The sequence below is a fragment of the Lithobates pipiens genome, unplaced genomic scaffold (assembly GCF_037356315.1).
Source record: "Lithobates pipiens isolate NorthernLeopardFrog02 unplaced genomic scaffold, aLitPip1_a1.2 Scaffold_25, whole genome shotgun sequence".
Lineage (NCBI taxonomy): Eukaryota > Metazoa > Chordata > Amphibia > Anura > Ranidae > Lithobates > Lithobates pipiens.
In genome coordinates this window covers 168,757,886-168,781,010 of record NW_027507787.1, presented here as the reverse complement: position 1 = coordinate 168,781,010, position 23,125 = coordinate 168,757,886, and the positions used below count along the sequence as shown (strand labels likewise).

Below are 23,125 nucleotides of genomic sequence, written 5' to 3'. Positions count from 1 at the left end.
GGAACTAGGTCTAGGAATGAGTTAAACGAGTATAACGAGTGAGACACAAGTCTTGTGAAGAGAGGGCCCTGAGAGCATGTAAGTGCTTCTCTTAGCAAAAGGTCCCAAGGGGTAGTGTTGGGGATTCTCTAAGTGCCAGGGGCCTAGGTGGGCATTTTATGAGAACTACTACTGTCGCAGATCAATTACCAGTGTTTTCCCATGATAAAATGTATCCAAGGAATACGTGAAATAGTGAACTGTTTCATTCAATTTGTATTCCTGCAATTTTCTAACTGAATTAAAATATGCATAGGTCAAAGACTGCACAAAGAGCAACATAGAAGGTGTTGCAACCCAAAGCACACACTTAGGCCTCTTTTACATGGGTGGCCGGGAAAAGGTGAAAACAAGTGGTTGAGCCATGATTTAACCACCCACTTAAAGCCTACAATGCAGCCAGAGGGAGCTGTTCACATGCCGTAGCAGGGATGCGCTGTATTGTGGTCACTGCAAATTTTATGCAGCATGTCAAGTTGACAGATGGTAAGGCCTCTCCAACTAGACTATTCAAGTCTATGGAGCCATGTTGCAACCGTGAGATAAATGCTTGACTGGTGGCTGTGGCGCATTAGTGCCATATAAAGTTTCTATTTGGTAAAAAAAAAGCGGATCACTTTTCGGAGAACGCACTAGTGTAAACTTAGCCTTAGAAACCCTTTGTCACGAATGTGATCACACTAAGCAGATAAAAGATGCAACTAGCTATGGACCGTCACTTTTTGTAGATTGCCATAGCTCGTTTTCTGGTCATACCAAATAACCAGAATAGAGTACTTACCTCTTATAAATGGATCAGTGGTCTTCAAAGTCAACAGCTTCTTCAGAGCCCTTGTGTGATTCCTCTGTGCACACCTGAGGAGGGGCAACTCCTGAATCCTGTGAGAAGAGAGATTGTGTTATTTGTGTGCACAAGATACCTATGATTGCAGAAAACTCATAAGTACAATGAAAAGTAAGGAAATGTACATACTGTAGTAGCAGACAATTGTTTTTATTGGGTTATCATAACTTAGACATTTTAGTCTTTCAACCTTGGTTTTCCCTGGAAGAAACCTTATAATAATGTTCAGGTCTTGGCGAAACACTGCTCAAAAATATTTTAATTAGAACTCATGATACATTATTGGTATCTGTGAGTTGTAGAAAGTTTTAAATGAAAGACTAAAGAATGTGGCACACGTAGAGTATTTGACACCCCGGGCAGATCTGTTTAACAGTCCTCACTGATCTGTACAAATAAATATTAGAAATTCTAACAATAAACATTTTGTTATATTCCAGAATTATTGGTCAATATAGATGTTATCCCTTACATTGGTGGTTGCCCACTAGCATTGATGGCCAGTGGAAATTTTCCCTGCTGCTATGGTGGTTTGTGTAGATGTAACCCCTGGCTTTGGTGGCCTTTGGAAAATGTGTCCATTGCCTTAGTGGTCAATGTAGATTTAACCCATTACATTGGTGGCCATTGAAAATTGCCCCCATTTTCTTAGTGTTAAATGTAGATGTAACCCCTTACATTGGTGGCCAGTGGGAAATTTCCCCTTTGCCTTAGTGGTTAATGTACATGTAACCCCTTAAAATTGATGGCCATTGGAAAATGTCCCAATTGCCTTAGTGGACAGTGGACATCTGTTGCTTTATTGGTCAGTGTAGCTGTACCCCCTACAATGAGGGCAGTGCAGAATTTCCCTGTTGTCTTAAAATATAACTAAAGGCAAAACTTTTTTTTTTTTTTTTGGAGAGTGGAGAGGGATTAGAATGGTTATCAGTTTTTTTATTGCTGTCTTTGTCCTGGTTAAAGAGATTCAGTGATTCTCAATCTCAGAGATTGTAAAATCCCAAATTTTAAGTTGTCCCCAGAAAAGTAATAGAAGGGAAATCTTCCAATGGGTTCTCAAGGATGTCCCTTTCAGTTTCTAGGGATTTCCTCTCACTACCTGTTTGGCTATGGGACAGGAAGTAAAGGGAAATCTCCACAGTCAGACACAGCTGGTCTGTCCAAAAAACAAAACAAAAAAGTTTTGCCCATAGTTCTACTTTAATGGTCAATTTAGGTATAATCCCTTACATTGCTGACTATCTGAAAATTCCTCTTTTGCCTCAATGGTGAATGTAGATTTAACCCCTTGCATTGGTGGCCATTGGAAATTTTCCCCATTGCCTTAGTGGTCAGTGAAGATGTAGCCACTTACATTTGTGGCCAGTGGCAAATTGTTTTTTAGCATTGGCAGTCAGTGTAGGCGGGAAATCCGTTTTCTATTGATCATTGCTCATGGAACCCCAAGCAACCATAGAAGGAATCTTTTCAGAGCACCATTACTCAAGGCAAACTGGATTGTACAGCAACAAATCAGCAGCAATCCACTTGAACTGATCTGGCAGCAGGTAGCTGATATCCAATAGGTTTTTCTTTGGGTTACTGTAATTTGCACATACCATGTCATTCTATAAACCTTCTGAAGAATCATTCAAATGTTTTTTTCTTGACTTGTATTGCTTTTCAGTCTTTGCATGTTTTGCATTAAAACTGTGCATTGCTGTAGTTTAAACTCTGCTAATCTCTTTATGCTTTCATCTTATCAAAAATGAAAACTCACATTCATCTCCCTAATGTATTTTCCTACCATCCATGTTCTTACTATTGCTAGTCCACCTTAAAAGCCAGAACCTCTGGTTTCCCGTAGTAAAAAATCCTAATTTACTTAAAAAAGATGGCTTGTCTGTTTCGACCTGTCCAAAGAATATGTAGTGCTATCCCCAAAGGAGCCACTGTCATTTAACCAGTTCTTTCACAAAATTAGTGCAGAGGCAGCCAGGAAAAAAGTAACCATCCACTTACTCTGGCTATGTAATCAGTCTAGGGGATGTCTTTAGTTTTTTTTTTTTTTTTTTTATTGCTGAAGAACTTGGGTGGGGTGTAGGGTAATATGGGTTACTGTACTGACACGCCACTTTTCTAAACCTCCCTGAACAGTCTGTATGCAGGAACAAGTACATATGGACTGAACCGAGTCCTTTTAGAAAGCTTTCCCTGTTGGATCCACCACTGGCATTTCCACCCAAAGGAAACAGCATACAGTCACTAGGACCCTGAGCTCAGGTCAGTACTCGCAATGTCACAGGATCACCGGATGCCACCTTTCAGTATCCACCGGACACTCTTCAAAGAAGGAGAGGTTACATGCTCACAATCCCCCAGGACAGCCAGACCCTTTCCAACTTTCAAATCTTCAGTGAGCCCTCTAGGTGAAACCCTTTGATGAGCTCAAGAAAATGATCTTTAGAACTGCTATGGACTGCTGGAACCCCAACAAGCAGCAGGTTCCAGCAGTCTGCCCAGAAGGGTGGAAGCGCTCAGGTTGGGAACTCCTCTAGTAGGACAAGACAATGGGGCTGATTTACTAAGAAGAATGCGTTGCGCCAGTTCATACCTCAATTGGTGTGCTGGAAAAGTTATTAACTGAATGTGTGAACCGGCGCACTTTGAAGTGCAAAACGATAATAAATATGTAAACTGCAACTGGTCCAACTGCGGTTTTCTCACTGATAATAGCATACGCCCAATACAATTGGTTAATTTGTACTTAAATTCTCTTTATTTGTTTTTATTCTGTAATACAAATTTTGATGCTAAAAAAATACACAATATAGACATAGAACAGTGGTATTGAATTAAACAGTTATCTTCCATGCTTTCTACCTTATTTAGTCTCGTAGTTTCTTATGTATTTTCATGTTACACCCTTTTAACTCCCATCCCCCCTCCCTCCCCTAACCCCTCCCCCCCCCCGCCCACCTCTAAATTTCTTTCATACCAAGTTAAACAATATCTCCTTTATTCTATCTCCAGATGTTTCACTCTACGGTGTTCAACTAAGCTTATCGTTTATCCTATAACTCTCCCACTGTTATTGGTCAAGCGGGTACCCTATTTTATTCAGCCAAGGTCTCCATATTTTCTCAAATCCTCTAATATTTCCCCTACGTATATATACGGTCTTCTCCCTCCACACTAGATCATTAATGACCTGGGTCCATTCACCCAGAAGAGGTGCCCTCTCGGACTGCCATTTCTGCGCTATCAATTTACGTGCTTGAAATAAACAACGTATAACTGCGAGTGTAGTATTCTTCTGTTCCCCCAGGCTTCCCCTTATCCTAATATACATGTTTTAGGGTCTTGATCCAGCTTGGTCCCAAATATCCTATTTATAGTTTCGACTATTCCCTCCCAATACCGAAACAGCTTTGGACACTTCCACATCATGTGTATAAGATCTCCAAAGCCTTGACATCTGGGACAGTTAGCGTCTGTCCTCTTTCCAAAAGAGTACAGCCTCTTAGGGGTGAAATAAGCCCTATAAACCAGCATCAGATGTGATACTTTCTGTGATGGAGAAACAGATATCGATGGACCCAATTCCAATATTCTCCTCCACTGTTCTTCTGTGATTCCTCCTATATCCTCTTCCCATTTCTTTTTTAATTTTACTAATCCAAGCTCCGTATCGGGGCCTTTACACAAAAATTCATATATGGTAGATATAAATCCCCTAGACTTGTCTATTTTAAGTATCTTCTGGGGCAAGGATATCTTATCCCCCTCAGGTATCTGTGGGCCAAACTGCGCTGTTAAAGCATGCCGAATCTGTAAATAACGATAAAATGTCTGTTGTGGTATATTATATTCCCTTTTTAGGTCCATGAATGTCTTCAAAGTTCTACCGTCGTATAATTGGCACAGCCTAGTTATACCTTTCTTCTCCCATGTGCTAATTTTCCCAATTGATAATACTTCCTGTAAGTTATTATTATCCCACAAGGGTGTATATTCTGACCATCCTGTGCAGCCCACCAACTTTTTTGCCATTTTCCATACTTTGCTCATCATATTAATTATGGGATCCTTGCGCTGAAAAGAGCTTGCCTCCAGTGCTTCCACCAGTGTTTTATGTGGGGCTTCTGTCAGTATTGCTCTACCATTCAAGTTACCTTCCCCCTCCTGATCACTATCCACCAGGTGCTGCAACTGTGCTGCCAGATAGTAATTCCTGGGGAAGGGTACCGCCAATCCCCCTCTGTCCGTTGGGAGCTGCAGTGCCCGGAGCCGGATCCTCGCCTGCCCTTTTTTCCAGATCAGCTCCCAAAAAAAGGGTTTCAAACTTTTTAAACCACTTTGTACATATCCAAATCGGGGCGTTATGTAGAACATATAGTAGTTGTGGCAACCATATCATCTTTATCAAGCTACATCGACCTGCTACCGACAAAGGAAGCCGGCTCCAGGCATCACAGCTCCGCTTGAATTTTCCCAGTAACGGAACTATGTTTTTGTCAATGTACTGACCTAAATCTGTTGTTAAATATATACCAAGGTATTTCATTACATCTACCACCTCCAATTGCGGTATCCCCAATGCAGTCACAGCACCTGGGGTATCAACTTGGAGCAACTCGGACTTCCCCCAGTTTATGGTCAGACCCGTGAATCCTCCAAACTCTTCTACTAGTTTAATTGCCTTCTCAAGAGATTGACCAGAATCCCCTAAAAAGAGGAGAACATCGTCCGCATATAATGCGATTCTCTCCTCTCTACCCCCTTCCCTTTGGAACCCAGTTATATCGGAGTTTGACCTAATGGCAATCGCCAACGGCTCTATTGCAATTGCAAAGAGCAACGGGGAAAACGGGCACCCTTGTCTCGATCCTCTACTCATTTCTATTCTTTCAGATTGTTCCTGATTTATTCTTACTTTTGCACTGGGGGTGCTATACATCATTTTTCTCCATCCGATGAACGTGGGACCGAATCCACACCCCTCCAGGACACGCCACAAATACTCCCACTCTAGGCTATCAAAACCCTTGGTCATGTCCAAGGACAGGATGGCCCTCGAGCCCACATTTACCGATGGCTTTTGAATGTTCAAAAACACCCTTCTTATATTCATGCTGGTTGATCGTCCCGCAATAAATCCTGTCTGATCTGGATGTATAAGCTTATTAATAATTTTATTTAACCTATTTGACAATACCTTGGTCAATATTTTAACGTCGGAACATAAGAGTGAGATCGGCCTGTACGAGGCTACCTCTTGGGGGTCCTTTCCTTCTTTGAGAATCACAATAATGATCGCTTCCATCATAGAGGCTGGTAATCTCCCCTCGGATTTTGCTCCTCTCAGGGTCTTAAGCAATTCTGGGAGTAAGATTTCACTACATTTCTTGTATATCTCCATCGGGAGGCCATCTGGCCCTGGAGATTTTTGAGTGGCCATACCGGCCACTGCCTGCTGTAACTCATTCAGGGTTATAGGGGTCTCAAAGTCCTCCCTCTCCTCTTGGGTGAGGTCTGGGAGCTTCACTTTCTCCAAGAATGCACTCATAGCTCCTTCCTTTCTCTGCCCTCGAGTACTGCATAATTCCCTGTAAAAAGCCCCAAAGATTTCTGCTATCTCCTTCCCACTTGTGGTAGCGGTCCCATTCATGGACCTAATCATTGGGATAGTAGATGAGGGGGAGTTGGTTTTCACCAGTTGGACCAACATTTTCCCCACCCCTTCTCCCTCCCCAAAATGGCGTTGCTTCTGAAATAGTCGCTTGTTTTCTTCCCTTTTAATAATTGCCGATTTATACCCCTGCTGTTTATTTAACCATATTAATTGGTTCTCATGTGTAGGGTCCTTGACATAATTATCCTCTGCCTCCATTACTTCCTTCCTAATTCTCTCCTCCCAGCTCCTGGATTTTTGTTTGATTTTGGCTAACAATTGGTTAATTTCATCTCATGGGATGTGTCTTGTTAGGCAATTAGCAGATGTTGTCAGTTAATTAACCCTTTTGATGCTAATCTCATTCCTATTACTTCTAATATATCTTTGAAATGTGTTTTTTTCTATTTTTACCCAAATCTTTCAATAGATTACAAAGAACAGAGAAATGTAAACCCAATAAATTATTATTTTCAGATCTTGATCTTTAAAAGGTGACCATATACTGCAATCGGATCTTAAAAAAAAAATTGATTTAGTGCAAGAGCCTATTTGATTTAATAGAATTTGAATTAATTGTTCAGGTGCGTCTTTCTACGACCTATTTTGCCAAAGTATCGAGTTGTACAGAGATTGGCCAATCAAATTGCATAGTGCATGACCATCTTAAGTGCCAAATTTGGAATGTAGATGTGCCATGACCCATTTGTATTTTCCCCAACAATGTTTCTTGGGCATTATACAAGGCACACGAGAGACATTATATATATATATATATTTTTATTTTTATTTTTTTAAAGAATTCCAAAAGTACTAAGTACTAGCTCTCTAAAATGGAAAAAAATTGATAAAATAAAATAAAATTTTATGCACCAGCTGCTATCATAACATTACTAGCCAATAAAAACATATATGCTCAGAATATAAATATTGTAAGCATTGACATATTTTGCTATAGATAGAGTCCAGGCGTTTGTCTAAGTCCTCTTTTGTGAGAGGGGGTATGTGCTCATTGTCCTGTAGTGAAGGAGAGACGTCCTGATAGTTCTGTGATGAAGGAGAGGCAGGGCTGCTGGCGCCATGTTGGGACATGCTATATCCAGTGTCCTAAGCAGAGACCACTGCACAGTCCCTTTTCACTTCTTTCTCTTTGGAGGCATGCCCAGCATGATCCATGATCCTGGGGGTGTTGGAGATAGTTGTGGAAAGTTGAGCCTGCTTCTGGGGCCAGAATCGTGCACATCAGATCAGGTAGAGCAGAGATACTCAAACATGCAGCCGGTCCCCTGGAAGATGCGCAAGCCCCCCCCCCCCCTGGAATTGTAGTTCAAACTACGGCCCTCCAGTTGTTCAGGAAGACCTACAGAATTATTATGCCTCCAGAATTGGGTGAGGCATCTATTGAACTAATCTCTGCTGGTGGACACAAGACCTACATCTATAAATATATTTGGGCAGTGGTGTAGTGGTTAGCACTTTCACATAGTAGCAAAAAGGGTCACTGGTTCAAATCCCACCCATGACACCATCTGCCTGGAGTTTGCATGTTCTCCCTGTGCATGCGTGGGTTTCCTCCAGGTACTCTGGTTTCCACCCACACTCTAAATACATGCTGGTAGGTAAATTGGATCCTGTCTAAATTGGCTCTAATATGTATGAATGTCCCTAATTGGCTCGAATATGTATGAATGTCCCTAACAGACCCACACAAACACCACCCCAGTGAGCAGGGCATGGTGGTGGGAAGAAATTAGCAGCAGTACAAGCAACTTCCTTAGGGGTGTGATTTCATTCCTGTGTGCTGGCCAGATATGCACCATGGATACATACCTCTGCACACACAGCAGTTATGCATCCCACGTACACAGCGGTCGCGCATCTAGATGCATTTGGCACGGCTAGCTGTGGGAACCCTATTTTTATGGAAATTATCAGTAAAGCAGATGCAGATTTCCAGGACTGGACTAACAAATGTTTCTAGTGAAAGGCAATTGGTGTTTTCTATTAACCGCTTGCTTACTGGGCACTTCAACCCCCTTTCTGCCCAGACCAATTTTCAGCTTTCAGCACTGTCACTCTTTGAATGACAATTGCGTGGTCAGTCTACAGTTTACCCAAATGAAATTTTTATCATTTTAGTTTTCACACAGATAGAGCTTTCTTTTGGTGGCATTTAATTGCTGCTGTTTTTTTTTATTTTTTTTGCTAAATAAAACAAAAAGGGGACCGAAATTTTGAAAAACAAAAAACTGTTTCATAGTTTGTTCTAAAATTTTGAAAACAGGTAATTTTCTCCTTCACTGATGTGTGCTGATGAGGCTGCACTGATAGGCCCTGATAAGGAGGAACTAATTGGTACGGATAGGTGGCACTGATAAGCAGTGATGAGGTGGCACTGACAGATGGCACTGAGAGGTGGCACTGATTATTATACAATGATGGGCATTGATTGGCAGTACTGTTGGGCATTAATGGATGGCACTGTGTGCACTGGTAAGTGACACAGTGGGCACTGGCAGATGACACTGGTGGGCACAGCCGTGGCTTTCCGAGAGAGGGACCGAAGTTCTTCTGACAGGAGCCGGTGATCGGCTTTTTTTCCCCCTGTTTACATCACGTGATCAGCCGTCATTGGCTGACAGTTGATCACATGGTAAGGGGTCGGGATCGACCCCTTACTCGGATCTGTGGTCAGCCGAGTCTCAGACTCTGATTAAAGATGGCGCTGCGCGAGACTTGTGGAACTCCCTCCTGGCAATTAAGGCCTGTGCTGCAGCCGTCTTTCGGCTATAGCGCGGGTGCCAAGTAGTTAAACAAAGTCTAAATGAGGCCATTGACATGCATCACAGTTGAACTTAGGAAAAAGTGTCTTGGCAAAGTTAAACTAAATGAAATCCTTTCTTATTTTTGCTTGGGGATAGAGTGTAGAGGGATTTAGAGGGAAGTCTTGTCAGTTTTTGGGGATGTCTGCACCCCTGATAGGGTAAAACCCCTACCATTGTCTTTCCTTGGTTTCCCTTAAATGTCCACAATTAGAATAGGATTGCCTTGATCTAGATTTTAGCGCAGTGCTCTAAATTAGTGCTTCTCAACCCTGTCCTTGAGTACCCCCCAACAGGCCATGTTTGCAAGATTTCCTTTAGGCCCCTTTCACACTGACGATCCGTTCAGGCCCGCCTGTCAGTTTTTCAGGCGGACCTGAACGGGTGCTCCATAGAGCTCTATGGAGCGTCGGATGTCAGCGGTGACATGTCCGCTGACATCCGACCCGCTCCGATCCGAAAAAGTGTGACGGAGGAAAAAGCTATTTTTCCATCCGTCTGCGGATCGGATCGGGTGACGACGGGCACTGCGGTCCGTCATCATCCGATCTCCCATAGGGGAGAGCGGCGCTGTGACAGGTCCGTCCCTGCGCAGTGTGCAGAGACGGAGCTGTCATCTCCCTGCTCAGCGGGGATCGGCGGAGTGATCCCCGCTGAGCAAACGGACATCCACGGGGCGGATCAGAACTGATCCGCCCCGTGTGAAAGGACCCTTATAGGTGCTTTATATCAGAGTCAATGGCTTGGTATTTTGGACAGCTATTTTAGCGAAGATAAATTCCCAAAACATATCCTGTCGGGGGTACTTGAGGAATGAGACTGAGAACCACTGCACTAAAAATGAAAAATTGAATAATTACCGCTCTGTAATTTTCCTTTCCTGGTACCTGTCCATGGCAGCATATGCACAATCCATGCATATGCTACCATGGTGGCACTTGGAAAGTAGCTTTAAGACAAATCAAACCTTTTTTTGTTTTGCCATACCAATCAGCCTAGTTAAGCTGCAGCTGGGAAATCTGTTGCATGAAAAGTAATAAAACATAAAAATTTGCTACAAATTTTATTGGTCAACAAAAACAGGACTTGGAAAAAAGCAAGGAAAGCAAAAAAACACATGTATGTTTGTACTCAGAGTCACTCTGTGGATAGTGGGGGAAAGGAACAACGAGCAACAAGGAAACAAAGACCTGAAGTGTGCCAGGGTCACGTGGTCAGTATGCCTAAAAGGGGGCATACGCAAGTATGAAATGTAATGAATGAAATTAAAGAAAAAGGGAATTCGTGGGTGGGACACAAGACGCAACGTCCACAAGGAGGAGGCAGAGTAGGGCAGGCTTTATGCAGCCCGACTCCTCCTACAAATACAGGCTTACCCTGCGGTCAGCCTTACACTTATTTGAGACACTAACAGAATATGGTTTTTGAGGTCTGACCATTTTGCATTGGACATTAACAGGAGTTAAAGGACTGCGCCCACAAATGGACATCTATTAAAAGCGGTTGTATAGTCAAATTTTTTACTTTCACCTACAGGTAAGTCTATAATAACGTTTACCTGTTGGTATAAAGAATATCTCTTAAACCTGTACGGTTTAGGAGATATTCCCCTTGCAATGAGCCGCTGACTTCAGCAGCGCATGCGCACCGGGGATTCCCGTCTGAAAGTCCAGCTGATGCCAGACCTTGCCAGGAAGAAAACTCACAGGCACATGCGCATGAGTGACGACATTGCGGCCCCGGCCACTCACAGCACCAGAGCTGCAATACCCAGAAGACACACCGAGGGAACATGTCGGCTCCCTCGGCGTGGACCGAGTGAGATGCCGGCTCCTCGTTATGAGGTTAGTATTTGATAATGAGCTAGTATGTGGTGCATGCTAGCTCATTATGCCTTTTCCCTTACAGGTGTAAAAAAAAAAAAAAAAAAAGTCGGCGGGTTTAATCCTGCTTTAAGGATTTCAACATTATTCACAACATCTTGAGAAAGATTTTACAAAATAATGCAGTACAGATAATTAAATCAAAGTGAACAACCTACAAAACGACACACATTGACAACATCAAAAATATTTCAGGGGAATATATCCCCCCACCCAAAAAAATACAACAAACAAAAAGTAAAAAAACTCACAACACAAAAAGCTGAACCCGCCCCCAGCACACTTCCTGTCCTAGGGTAACAATTCACACTGGCCTTACTGTGTCTAAGGAGGGGCAGCGTTGTCACCATAGGATAGGACTATGGAAAATCTTCCTCTCTTCTTCTGCATAGCATAGGTGAAAGTGTTCTGCAGTTGACAGAGATCGCTGGGAACTATGCTAAACAATAAGTCTTCGGTTACAGTGGTTCGACTTGTCATGCGATTTGACTGTTTTTAATGTCATGACAAGTCACACCCTATTGTCCGCAATGGAATTGGTTAAATCATTGTGACTCTGAGTCGCACCAATTTTGGAAGTAGTTCTAGCACTACTTTTTGCAAGTTCAGATGCGACTTGCATAGACATCTGTGCATGAAGTCACACAGATGTCTTCCAACTAGCACTGACATGCAACTTTGAAGTGAAGTTGCACTATTTCAAAGTCACATTCAGTTTGACCAAAGACATAAGCCTCGTACACACGATCAGACAAAAAAAACTCTGACTTTTAACCCAAAGGCGTGTGCCTGGATTTTGTCTTGCATACAAAATGGCAAGGAATTGTCGGCCAACAAACACAAACTTAGTGACATACTACATGTTTTTTCAGCGACACCCTTTGGGCTCCTGCCAATTTCATGTTAGTAGAAGTTTGCTGAGTGTTGATTTGCGCTTTTCATTTTGCGCTTTTCAGTTTGTTTCTGAACAGCCGTTCATCAACCAGACATGTTGCGGAATCAGAGGAGATAACGTGTTATTTATTATTGGCCTTGGAGTTATTTCTTTGACCCAAGTCCAGTCCAGGAACAGGAGGAGGAGGATTTCTTGGACCAAAAATTGGTTGCTTTATTAATCGTGACCAATTATGTCATATGCCTTTGATGCGGGAGCTCCAGGAGAATAATCCAGATGATTTTCGGAATTAATTCTGGATGATGGACCCCTGCTTTCACCAACTCTTGGCATTGCTGACCCCCTATATTAAGAAGCAGGACACATGCATGAGGCTTTTATTTTATTTTTTGGTTGAATAATAATGATTTGATTTGGTATATTTTCTATATTTTTGGATGCATAGAATGCACTTTTTGGTTAAGTTCTATTGGCAGATAGCATGTCTAATTTTATTTGTTTTTTTTTTAATGCACAATGAAAAAATTGTGGAGAATAATACTTGGCTATGTGTTTTACTTCACATGACAGTTTGGGAGTAGGCAGTTACATTTAAAAAAATAAATTGTAAAATTGACAAGGGACAACAACATAGTTGTACCTTTGCTCTTAAAAACTATGGGCTAATGGTGTTGTGGTAACTTGCCCCAAAAAAAAAAAAAAAAGCATAATATTATTTTTCATATCACTAGAAAAAAAAAACCTTTTAAAATTAATTTGCAACTCCATCAGTATCACCAGCATTTGTTGGCACTGCGTCGCATTGTTGCACCCAGACAAAAATCAACGTCCTTTTTTTCCCACAAATAGAGCTTTCTTTTGGTGGTATTTGATCACCTCTGCGGTTCTTATTTTTTGTGCTATAAACAAAAAAAAAGCGACAATTTGGGGGAAAAAAAACGTATTATTATTTACTTTTTGCTATAATAAATAGCACCCAAAAATATATAAATATTGATTGGTTTGCACAAAAGTTATAGCGTCTACAAAATAGGGAATAGTTTTATGGCATTTTTATTATTCTTTTTTGTTTTTTGATTAGTAAGGCCGGGTTCACACCGCTGCGATGCGGGAACGCCGCGAATCCGCGGCGTTTTCCCGCATCGCATTACTCCCGCCGGCAGTTCACACTGCCCTATGCGGACGGCTGGGAGTGTCAATGATATGTTAATGACACCCCCAGATCCATCCGCATATTGCAGTGCGATCTGCCGACTCGCACAGGAATCGGATCGCATGGTGTGAACCCCCATGCGATCCAATTCTGTTGCGGACCAAAAAAAGGGTCCCGTGCGAGTTTGCTGCGGGAGTGATGCGAATTCAACCATACTATCTGTATGGCTGAACTCGCATCGCTACGGAGATCGGATGTGATTTGCACTGCAGTGCGAGTGCGAATCACATCCGGATCTCCCCCCGCAGCAGTGTGAACCCAGCCTAATGGTGGCAATCTTTTTATTGGGACTGTGACATTATGGCAGACACATTGGACATTTTTGACACTATTTTGGGACCATTGTCATTTATACAGCGATCAGTGCTATAAAAATGCATTGATTACTGTGTAAATGGCAGTGAAGGGGTTAACCACTAGGGGCGATGAAGGGGTTAAGTGTGTCCTAGGGACTGATTCTAACTGTGGGGGGGGGGGGGTGGGCTACTAGTCACATGACAGTGATCACTGCTCTTGATGGCAGAAAGCAGTCATTTCTGCTGTCATCATACATTGATAGACATAAGACAATTGCAGAAAAAATATATATATATTATAATTAAATAAATAATAAAAGTCCCAATTAGATGCTAGAGAACAACAAAATATCCGCAGTCCATACAGTGATTCATTTAGTGATAAACTCCGTCTACATCCATATGCCAAAAAAACGACTGAAATCTTCTGCAAGATTGTGAAAACGTCCCTTCACCAATTATGGACACAGACAACACCCCAACCGTGAAGATAAAGTTGTCTTCTTACCAGATGGTGTTGACTACTTTACTTAAAAAGATAGTCAAATAAGCTTATGCAGGTGAATTCACTGCTCACATGGAATAAGATGGATCTCAAATGGAAAGAACCTTCCTCCTCATAGATTCAGACAGATCATAAAAAAGGAGAGCAAACAGAATCCATAGTGTAACACCGTTTAATTAAAAAAATCTTAAAACATAAAGCCAAATGGTTGCTTACAATTCCTGGTGCCCGACCTGGCACTGGGGCTGCTTGCTTAAATCAATCGTTTCGTGGTAGATGCGTAGTTCCTCGTTGTGTACATGTACATAGTTGTCATCACCCACAGTGGATAGGAGCAGTTCCGAAAGGACAATATATGCGATTAAAACGTAACTGCGAGGAAGAATCTGACTTCCACTCACAAGCCCAGGTTCTAACCAGTAGGTTCCTAGAAAAAGGTTACCCCCAAAAAACCCTAGAGAAAGTTTTAACACAGGTGTCCCAGATGGATAGAAAAACTCTATTGGTATCAAAAGCTAAACCAGAGCACCATGGAGCTACAGCTTTTGTGACCGGGTTCAATAGACAGTATAGACAGGTGGAAACCATTTTTAAAAAGCATTGGCCCATTTTACAGCAAGATAAGCATCTGGCATCTATAATCCCACAGAACCCCAAATTTATTTACAGAAGGGCACCAGGTTTGAGAAACCAAATAGCCCGTAATGTCCCAGACCCCCCAAAGAAGCTTTCAACCTTTTTGGATGGGTCCGGTTTTCATTATTGTACCAGATGTAAAGCCTGCAAGCTAACTAGAAGACCTGGCTCATCTAAAAAGGTCACTCAGTTTCAATCACAAGTTACAAAGATGGAGTATAAAATCAAACCATTAATTACATGTAACTCGGTTCATGTCACCTATGTGCTAGAATGCCCATGCTCAATACAGTACGTAGGCCGAACCACCAGACAGTTAAAAATCAGAATTAATGAACATCTCACAAATATTAAGAAAGGTTTTCCCAATCACAGTGTGTCAAGACATTTCAAATCACATCATGATAGCGATCCTTCACTTTGCAAATTTTATGGGATTGACAAGATTTCAAAACATTGGAGAGGAACACATATGAAAAGGGAAATATCAAAGAATGAAACAAAATGGATATATAAATTAAAGACAATGCAGCCGTTAGGAATGAACATAGAGCTTGATCTGAATTGTTTTTTGGCAAACGATTGAGGCTGTTCTTTTTCGCTTTTGAGCGTTTTCTTTTCAAATAGAATTTTTCTCATTATATGGGTTTTTTTTTTTTCCATACATATATAGAAATGATCCACATATAGTTGGTTAATAACATATTTGTAGGATTATGTTTCTAAATTCATTTTAATTTTAATTGGGTAAGAAACGAGATTGGTGATGGTTAATATGAATGGGTTTTAAAATTAACTTGGGTAATATATGAGGGCCCATTTGTGATGATATTCAATATATTTTCCATTGGGAATAAGCCCCAATAAATTTAAAATAAGTGCAATTAAACATTTAGGTTTAAAAGCAACTTTTTGCTCAATTAGTGGCATTAGATATTTTCGCCTGTAGACTGACATCTAGAGGACACTCTTGCTAATTACAAGAAGGCAATTCTCTCCCTCTTCTTTTTCAATGAATAGGAACTAATTGATAGGATCTTTATTTAATTCAAAACTATATACTTTTTTGTTATTTATGTTTTTTTTCCCTGTGATATAGGGCGTATTATGTTTGTTTTTTTATTTGTATTAAGAATTTTATATTTGTATTATGCAAGTCAGTCATGTGATATGAATAATGGATTATCCATTAAGCCTTGAGTGGGACTGAGGCTGCGTACAAAATTGAGTGTTTTTCATTGGTCTTTACGATCGATCGGGACACTTTAAAGAGCGTTGACCCTGTGACTAGGTACGCTTCCTGATGACGTGTTAAACGAAACGTACGTCGAGGCGATACCTAGTCACGTTCGTATACGTACAGTTCCGGACGTTTTGGTTGTCGGCTGTGGAACGCACGCCGTACACAACGAGGAACTACGCATCTACCACGAAACGATTGATTTAAGCAAGCAGCCCCAGTGCCAGGTCGGGCACCAGGAATTGTAAGCAACCATTTGGCTTTATGTTTTTAAAAAAATTTTAATTAAACGGTGTTACACTATGGATACTGTTTGCTCTCCGTTTTTATGATCTGTCTGAATCTATGAGGAGGAAGGTTCTTTCCATTTGAGATCCATCTTATTCCATGTGAGCAGTAGGGATGAGCTTCGTGTTCGAGTCGAACATACGTTCGACTCGAACATCGGCTGTTCGCCCGTTCGGCGTAGTCCGAACGTTTTGGTCCGTTCGCGCCAAATTCGTGTGGCGCTCACGGCCCACAATGCACTGCGATGGCGCAGTGCATTGCTGGCTCATGATTGGCCAAGCATGCACTGTGACCCCGCATGCTTGGCCAATCGCAGCGCCAGCAGCGAGGAGAGCCATGATTGGCCACAGGCATAGCTCAGGCAGTGTAGTGCACGCCCCACACTATATAAGGCCGCCATTGTGTAGTGTGTTGGCGTCTGAAGCAGCTGTGTACCTTCAACACAGTACACACCGATCGTTTTCAGCCGATTTTCGATCTTGCTATTGTGTAGTGGTTGTTGTCTGCGTGCCCTGACCGCAGTATACACCGCTTTATTCACCTCACCTATATAGCTAGTGATCTATCTTTTATAATAGAGCTTGCAGTCAGTAGTGTTAGGAGCTAGTGCGTGCTGTCTGCGTGCTCTGTACCCAGTACATACCGCTATATCCACCTACATAGCTCTTCTCTATTTGAGCCCACTTGCCATCTGCAGGAGTTTTTGGAAGTTGTGTGTGCCTCCAGCACAGCACAGTATACATCTGTATATACCCCTTTATCTCTGGTGTTCTATAATAAAGGCATCTGCAGGAGTTAGTGGGTGTTGTGTGCCTCTAGCACAATATACACTACCCAACTGCTTTTTTACCCAACTCCCTTCAGGCCATTACCATGTCTGGAAGGCCAGCAAGGAGAGGCAGACAGGCGCGAGCCGATAAAAGAGGGCAAGCAGGCTCTGTGTCTAGAGACAACAGTGCTGGTCAGGGACGCGGTGCATTGTCATCAGCACGTGGCCATGGGACACGCTTGTCCTTTTCGGCAGCTGGACATGTTGAGCCGCAACATGCCAACGACTTGGTAGAGTGGATGACCAAGCCCTCTTCATCCTCCTCATCCTCTCTCACCCAGTCTCAGGGTACTAGCAAAGCAGCTGCCAACGCATCGTCTTACCTCCTCTTAATGTCATCATCAGTGACTCCTTCCCTAGACCCACCACGTCCTCCTGAGGAGTCTCCTGAACTCTTTGAGCACAGTGTTGGGTACATGCTCCAGGAGAATGCCCAGTGTTTTGTAGCCTCTGATGATGACACTCAGCTAGAGGAAGGCAGTAGCGTGAATGCAGAGAGAGGGGATGCTTAAGAAGGACAGCAATATGGCAGTCATGTTCCACAAGCTGCAGCATACTGCCAGGTTTGCTACAGCGATGAAGAGGGAGGGGATGATGAGGGCACTGACTCCACGTGGGTGCCTGGTAGGAGAGAGGAGGAGGAGGAGGCACATGTCCAACGAGGCAGGATGCCCTCCGGGGGCCAGCTTAGGGGCAGCACACTGACTGAATCACACCGCAGAGCTCCGCCTGTGCAGGGCGCTGCCTCTGCACGTTATGCTAAAAGTTCTTTGGTGTGGGCCTTTTTTGAGACGAGTGCATCAGATCGCACCGCTGCTATTTGCAACATATGTCTCAAGCGTATCTCACGTGGCCAAAACATCAGCCGCTTGGGCACCACATGCTTGACCAGACATATGTTGACCTGCCATGCAGCTCGTTGGCAAGCGTACCTCAAACACCCACACCAAAGAACAAAGCGGCCCTCTCCTTGCTCCTCATCAGCTGGCATCTCCAACCCCACTAGACCTTCAGTCCTCTCTGAAACCTGCTCTGAGAGGAATGAAGGTGTAGAATTAGGTGTGTCACAGCCCCCACAGCACTCTGCTAGCAGTACACCCACGTCCGATTATAGCAGGCAAATGTCCCTGCCCCAGCTGCTGGACCGGCGAAAGAAGTTCACTCCCAGCCATCCACATGCCCAGCGGTTAAATGCTAGCTTGGCTAAATTGCTAGCACTTCAACTGCTGCCTTTTCAGTTGGTAGACTCGGCCCCCTTCCGTGAGATTGTACAATGTGCGGTTCATCAGTGGCAGGTCCCCAAACGCCACTTTTTCTCACGGAAGGCGATTCCAGCTCTCTACCGGCATGTGGAAGGCAATGTCCTTGCCTCGCTGGACAGGGCGGTCAGCGGTAAGGTGCATATTACCGCTGACTCATGGTCCAGCAGGCATGGACAGGGACGTTACCTGTCTTTCACGGCCCATTGGGTCACTCTTCTGGCAGCTGGGAAGGATGCAGGACAAGGTGCAGTAGTGTTGGAGGTTGTTCCGCCACCACGCCTCCAAAATGCTACTATTGGTTGTGACACACCTCTCTCCTCCACCCCCTCCTCTTCTTCTTCCTCCATGGCCTCTTCCAGTGCTCTGTCCTCAGAACCAGCGGTGCTCCGTAGGCGTTCCAGGGGCTACGCAAGTATGCAGGCAAAACGATGCCATGCCGTGCTTGCGCTGGTTTGTTTGGGGGACAGGAGCCACACTGGGGCGGATGTTTTGTCAGCTCTGCAGGGGCAGGCCGAGAGGTGGTTGACGCCACGCCAGCTTAAGCCAGGAATGGTGGTTTGCGACAATGGCACCAACCTCCTCTCCGCCCTCCGACAGGGACAACTGACCCATGTGCCCTGTGTAGCTCACGTCCTTAACCTGGTGGTGCAGCGGTTCTTGGGCAGGTTCTCCGGCTTACAGGATGTACTGAAGCAGGCCAGGAAAGTCTGTGTGCATTTCCGCCGATCATTTAATGCCTGTGCTCGGCTGGATGAGCTCCAAAAGGAGTTGAACCTGCCCAAGAACCGCCTTATATGTGACATGCCCACCAGGTGGAACTCAACGTTGGCCATGCTGCAGCGGCTGCACACGCAGCAGAGGGCCATCAATGAGTACCTGTGCGACTACGGCACCAGGACAGGGTCAGGGGAGCTCGGATTTTTCTCACCACGCCAGTGGGGCATGATCAGGGATGCATGCACTGTCCTGTCATCGTTTGAGGAGGCCACAAGGATGGTGAGCAGTGACAGTGCATGCATCAGTGACACTGTACCTCTTGTCCACCTCTTGGAGCATACGCTGTGTGGAATAATGGACAGGGCACTTGAGGCAGAACAGAGGCAGGAAGAGGAGGACTTCCTTGCCTCTCAAGGCCCCCTTTATCCAGACAGTGTTCCTGCTGTGCCACCCATTACACAGGAAGAGGATGAGGAGGAGGAAGAGGAGGAGGAGGAGGATGATTGTGTCAGCATGGAGGTGGAGGCTGGCACTCAGCATCAGCAGCAGCAGTCTTGTAGGGATGATTTACAGTCCCAAGAAACATGTGGACTTGTACGTGGCTGGGAGGAGGTAGCTGCGGATCATGTTGTCCTTAGTGACCCAGAGGACTCCGGACTGAATGCCTCAGCTAACCTACGCTGCATGGCCTCCCTGATCCTGCAAAGCCTGCGGAAGGATCCTCGTATTCTTCGGATCAAGGAGAGGGACCATCACTCTCCTTGATCCACGGTACAAGGGTAAGGTTGCCGACCTTATCTTGCCATCGCAGAGGGAGCAGAGGATGAGACATCTCCGGGAGGCCTTGCAGAAAGGTCTGTGCAACGCGTTCCCAGAGACTGGGAGGTTACAAACTCCTGGTCCTGGACAACGTGTTGCTGAGGCATCGGTCAGAAGGAGCGGTGGAGAAGGTGGCCGTCTGACTGATGCCTTCAGACAATTTTTTAGTCCGCAGCCCCAAGGTATGATCGGTTCCAGCAACCATTGCCAGCGTCTGATTTACATGGTGCAGGAATACCTAGGGGCAAGGTCAGACTTGGACACCTTTCCCACCGAAAATCCTCTGGCTTACTGGGTCTTGAGGATGGATCACTGGCCAGAGCTTGCACAGTATGCAATTGAGCTACTGGCCTGTCCTGCATCCAGCGTTCTTTCGGAACGCACCTTCAGTGCTGCTGGTGGCTTTGTTACCGATCACAGGGTGCGGCTGTCTACCGAATCAGTTGATCGACTGACCTTCATCAAGATGAATCAGTCTTGGATCGCCCACAGCTACCAAGCACCTGAAGCTGATGTAACCGAATATTTTTTTTTAAAATATCACATCCCTTCAAGAGTGCCTATGCTGATGCTGAGTGACTGTCCTGTTATGTTGATTGTCTATCCTCTTCCTCCTCCGATGATATGTTGGAAGAACATTTCTGTTTCTGGGTGATACCATCAGCCCAATTTTTCTGCCCCTGTTTAACAGGGGCGTTTAAGTACAATTTTTGATGCAATGCTTTTCAGCAAGGCTAATTCCTGAAATAAAACAAGAGTATATGGGAGAGGTTGCAGTGTTGTGGGACCAGCACCAGTGCCTAAGGCCCAATTTTTCTGCCCCTGTTTAACAGGGGCGTTTAATTACAATGTTTGATGCAATGCTTTGCAGCAGGGCTAATTCCTGCAATAAAACTAGAGTATATGGCAGAGGTTGCAGTGTCGTGGCACCAGCACCAGTGCCTAAGGCCCAATTTTTCTGCCCCTGTTTAACAGGGACATGCAATTACAATTCTTGATATAATATTTCACAGGAGGGCCCGTTCCTGTGCCCACCCAGTAACTGTGAGGACTTATAGTGTTGTGGCACCAGCACCACAACCACCAAAGGTCAATTTTTCTACCACTGCTCAACAATGACATGCAATTACAATTCTTGATATAATCGTTCACAGCAGGGCGCTCCAGCGCCCACCAAGAGTCACTTTGAGGGCTTACAATGTTGCGGCAAAACCAACACATTGTTCCGCCATTTCTGCAGAGCATATAGGGCAGGCCCCTACTTTCAAACATCCAACTTACAAACATCTCCTACTTGTAAACGGAAGGAGACAACAGCAAGTGAGATGAAAAAAGATGGACGACAAAACAAATTATACAGGGGTGATAACCCTTCCCTATGTTTTCCAAAAAGCTTAAACATTTTTTTTTTGACTGGAGCTACACTTTAAAAATGTACCAGTTGAAAATTACAAACAGATTGAAATTAACACAACAAACCTACACAGTCCCTGTCTTGTTTGCACAGCCTGTATACTGCTGTTCTGAGTATATAGGGCCTGGGGGCCACACGCATTTCCTTTTTTTAATATGGGTACGGGGTTCCCCTTAATATGCGTACAAGACCCAAAAGGGGCTGGTAATGGGCAGGGAGGGCTACCCATGCCATTTTTCTCAATGATTTTCAACCATATTGCAGGAACCAGATATAACATTAAAACCGCAAGCAGCTTTAAATGACGTTATTTCCGTTAAATGTCATTTTGTGTAGGGACTGTTATAAACACGGGAAACACGTGGCACTTCACAGGCATACTACAGACACCCCCCAGGCACCATATTTAAAGGAATATTTCACTTTTTTTTTCCACTTTAATCGTCATTAAAATCAGTGCTCCCGCCAAAACGGCCATTTTTAAAACTTTTTTTTGCATTGACCCATGTCCCCTGGGGCAGGAGCGCGGTCCCCAAACCCTTTTTAGGACAGTATCTTGCATATTAGCCGTTAAAATTAGCACTTTTAATTTCGAACGTTCGAGTCCCATAGACTTCAATGGGGTTCTAACGTTCGTACGAATTTGGGGTCCGTTCGAAAGTTCTGGTGCAAACCGAACAGGGGGGTGTTCGGCTCATCCCTAGTGAGCAGGGAATTCACCTGCATAAGCTTATTTGACTATCTTTTTAAGTAAAGTAGTCAACACCATCTGGTAAGAAGACAACTTTATCTTCACGGTTGGGGTGTTGTCTGTGTCCATAATTGGTGAAGGGACGTTTTCACAATCTTGCAGAAGATTTCAGTCGTTTTTTTGGCATATGGATGTAGAAGGAGTTTATCACTAAATGAATCACTGTATGGACTGCGGATATTTTGTTGTTCTCTAGCATCTAATTGGGACTTTTATTATTTATTTAATTATAATATATATATTTTTTCTGCAATTGTCTTATGTCTATCAATGTATGGTGATAGGCCGTCTATCACTCTAGTTGCTTATGACCAATAAGTCACACACTTTTTTGTAATTGAGGTGTTGTATTTTTTAGCGCCCCTATTACTACTATTCTCAGCACGACAAGTTTTTTTCTCTTGTTTCTAGGGAGCAGCTATTAGTGTTTCACTTAACCTAGTATTGAATCACTTATCATTCGTCTATATATGTTTTTTCACATAGTGTTTTATCAAGTGGCGCGGAGTTTAGTTGCTGTTGTTTTTCAGTCTTATTTTTCACATTTCTGCTGTCATGACACAAGCCAGAACGGGCAAGTGCCTTGTTGGCACTTCCCCATTCTGAGGCACCGTGACACGATCCCTGGGAGACCGGCGGACATAGGAGTCTGCCAGTCCCATGGGCGCGGCCACGCTATCCCTGGCTCTGAAAGGGGACGTACAGGTACAGCCATCTCCCCACTGCTGTCATTGTTCCGACTTATATCAGCATGCGGCGGTCGGCAACCGGTTTAAGTGCTTTTGAAGTAAGTTAACATGAAGTGCGTCACATGAAGCATGTTAGCTGTATCCTAATACATCCCTTATCCTTTCCATAATCCAGCTGTGCAGTAAATCCTTCATATTCTTCGACCAAAACTAAAATTACCCAAAGAACACTGATAAAAAAAAATAAAAATGACTACAGATACCATTATTCTGTATTACTTTGTATCCAATTCAATTTGACTATATTGTACTGTTTCATTATTATTTATT

The 23,125-nt window shown here is 43.7% G+C and overlaps 1 protein-coding gene across 1 annotated transcript in view; it reads right to left on the bottom strand.

Annotated features, from left to right (window-relative positions):
• LOC143930645 (transient receptor potential cation channel subfamily V member 5-like) overlaps window positions 1–23,125 on the bottom strand; it is a 95,490-nt gene that overhangs the window by 56,454 nt on the left and 15,911 nt on the right. The window contains exon 3 of the mRNA XM_077455140.1: window positions 821–918. Within this exon, the coding sequence (XP_077311266.1) occupies window positions 821–918 (98 nt within the window). The remainder of the gene's footprint in view (window positions 1–820; window positions 919–23,125) is intronic.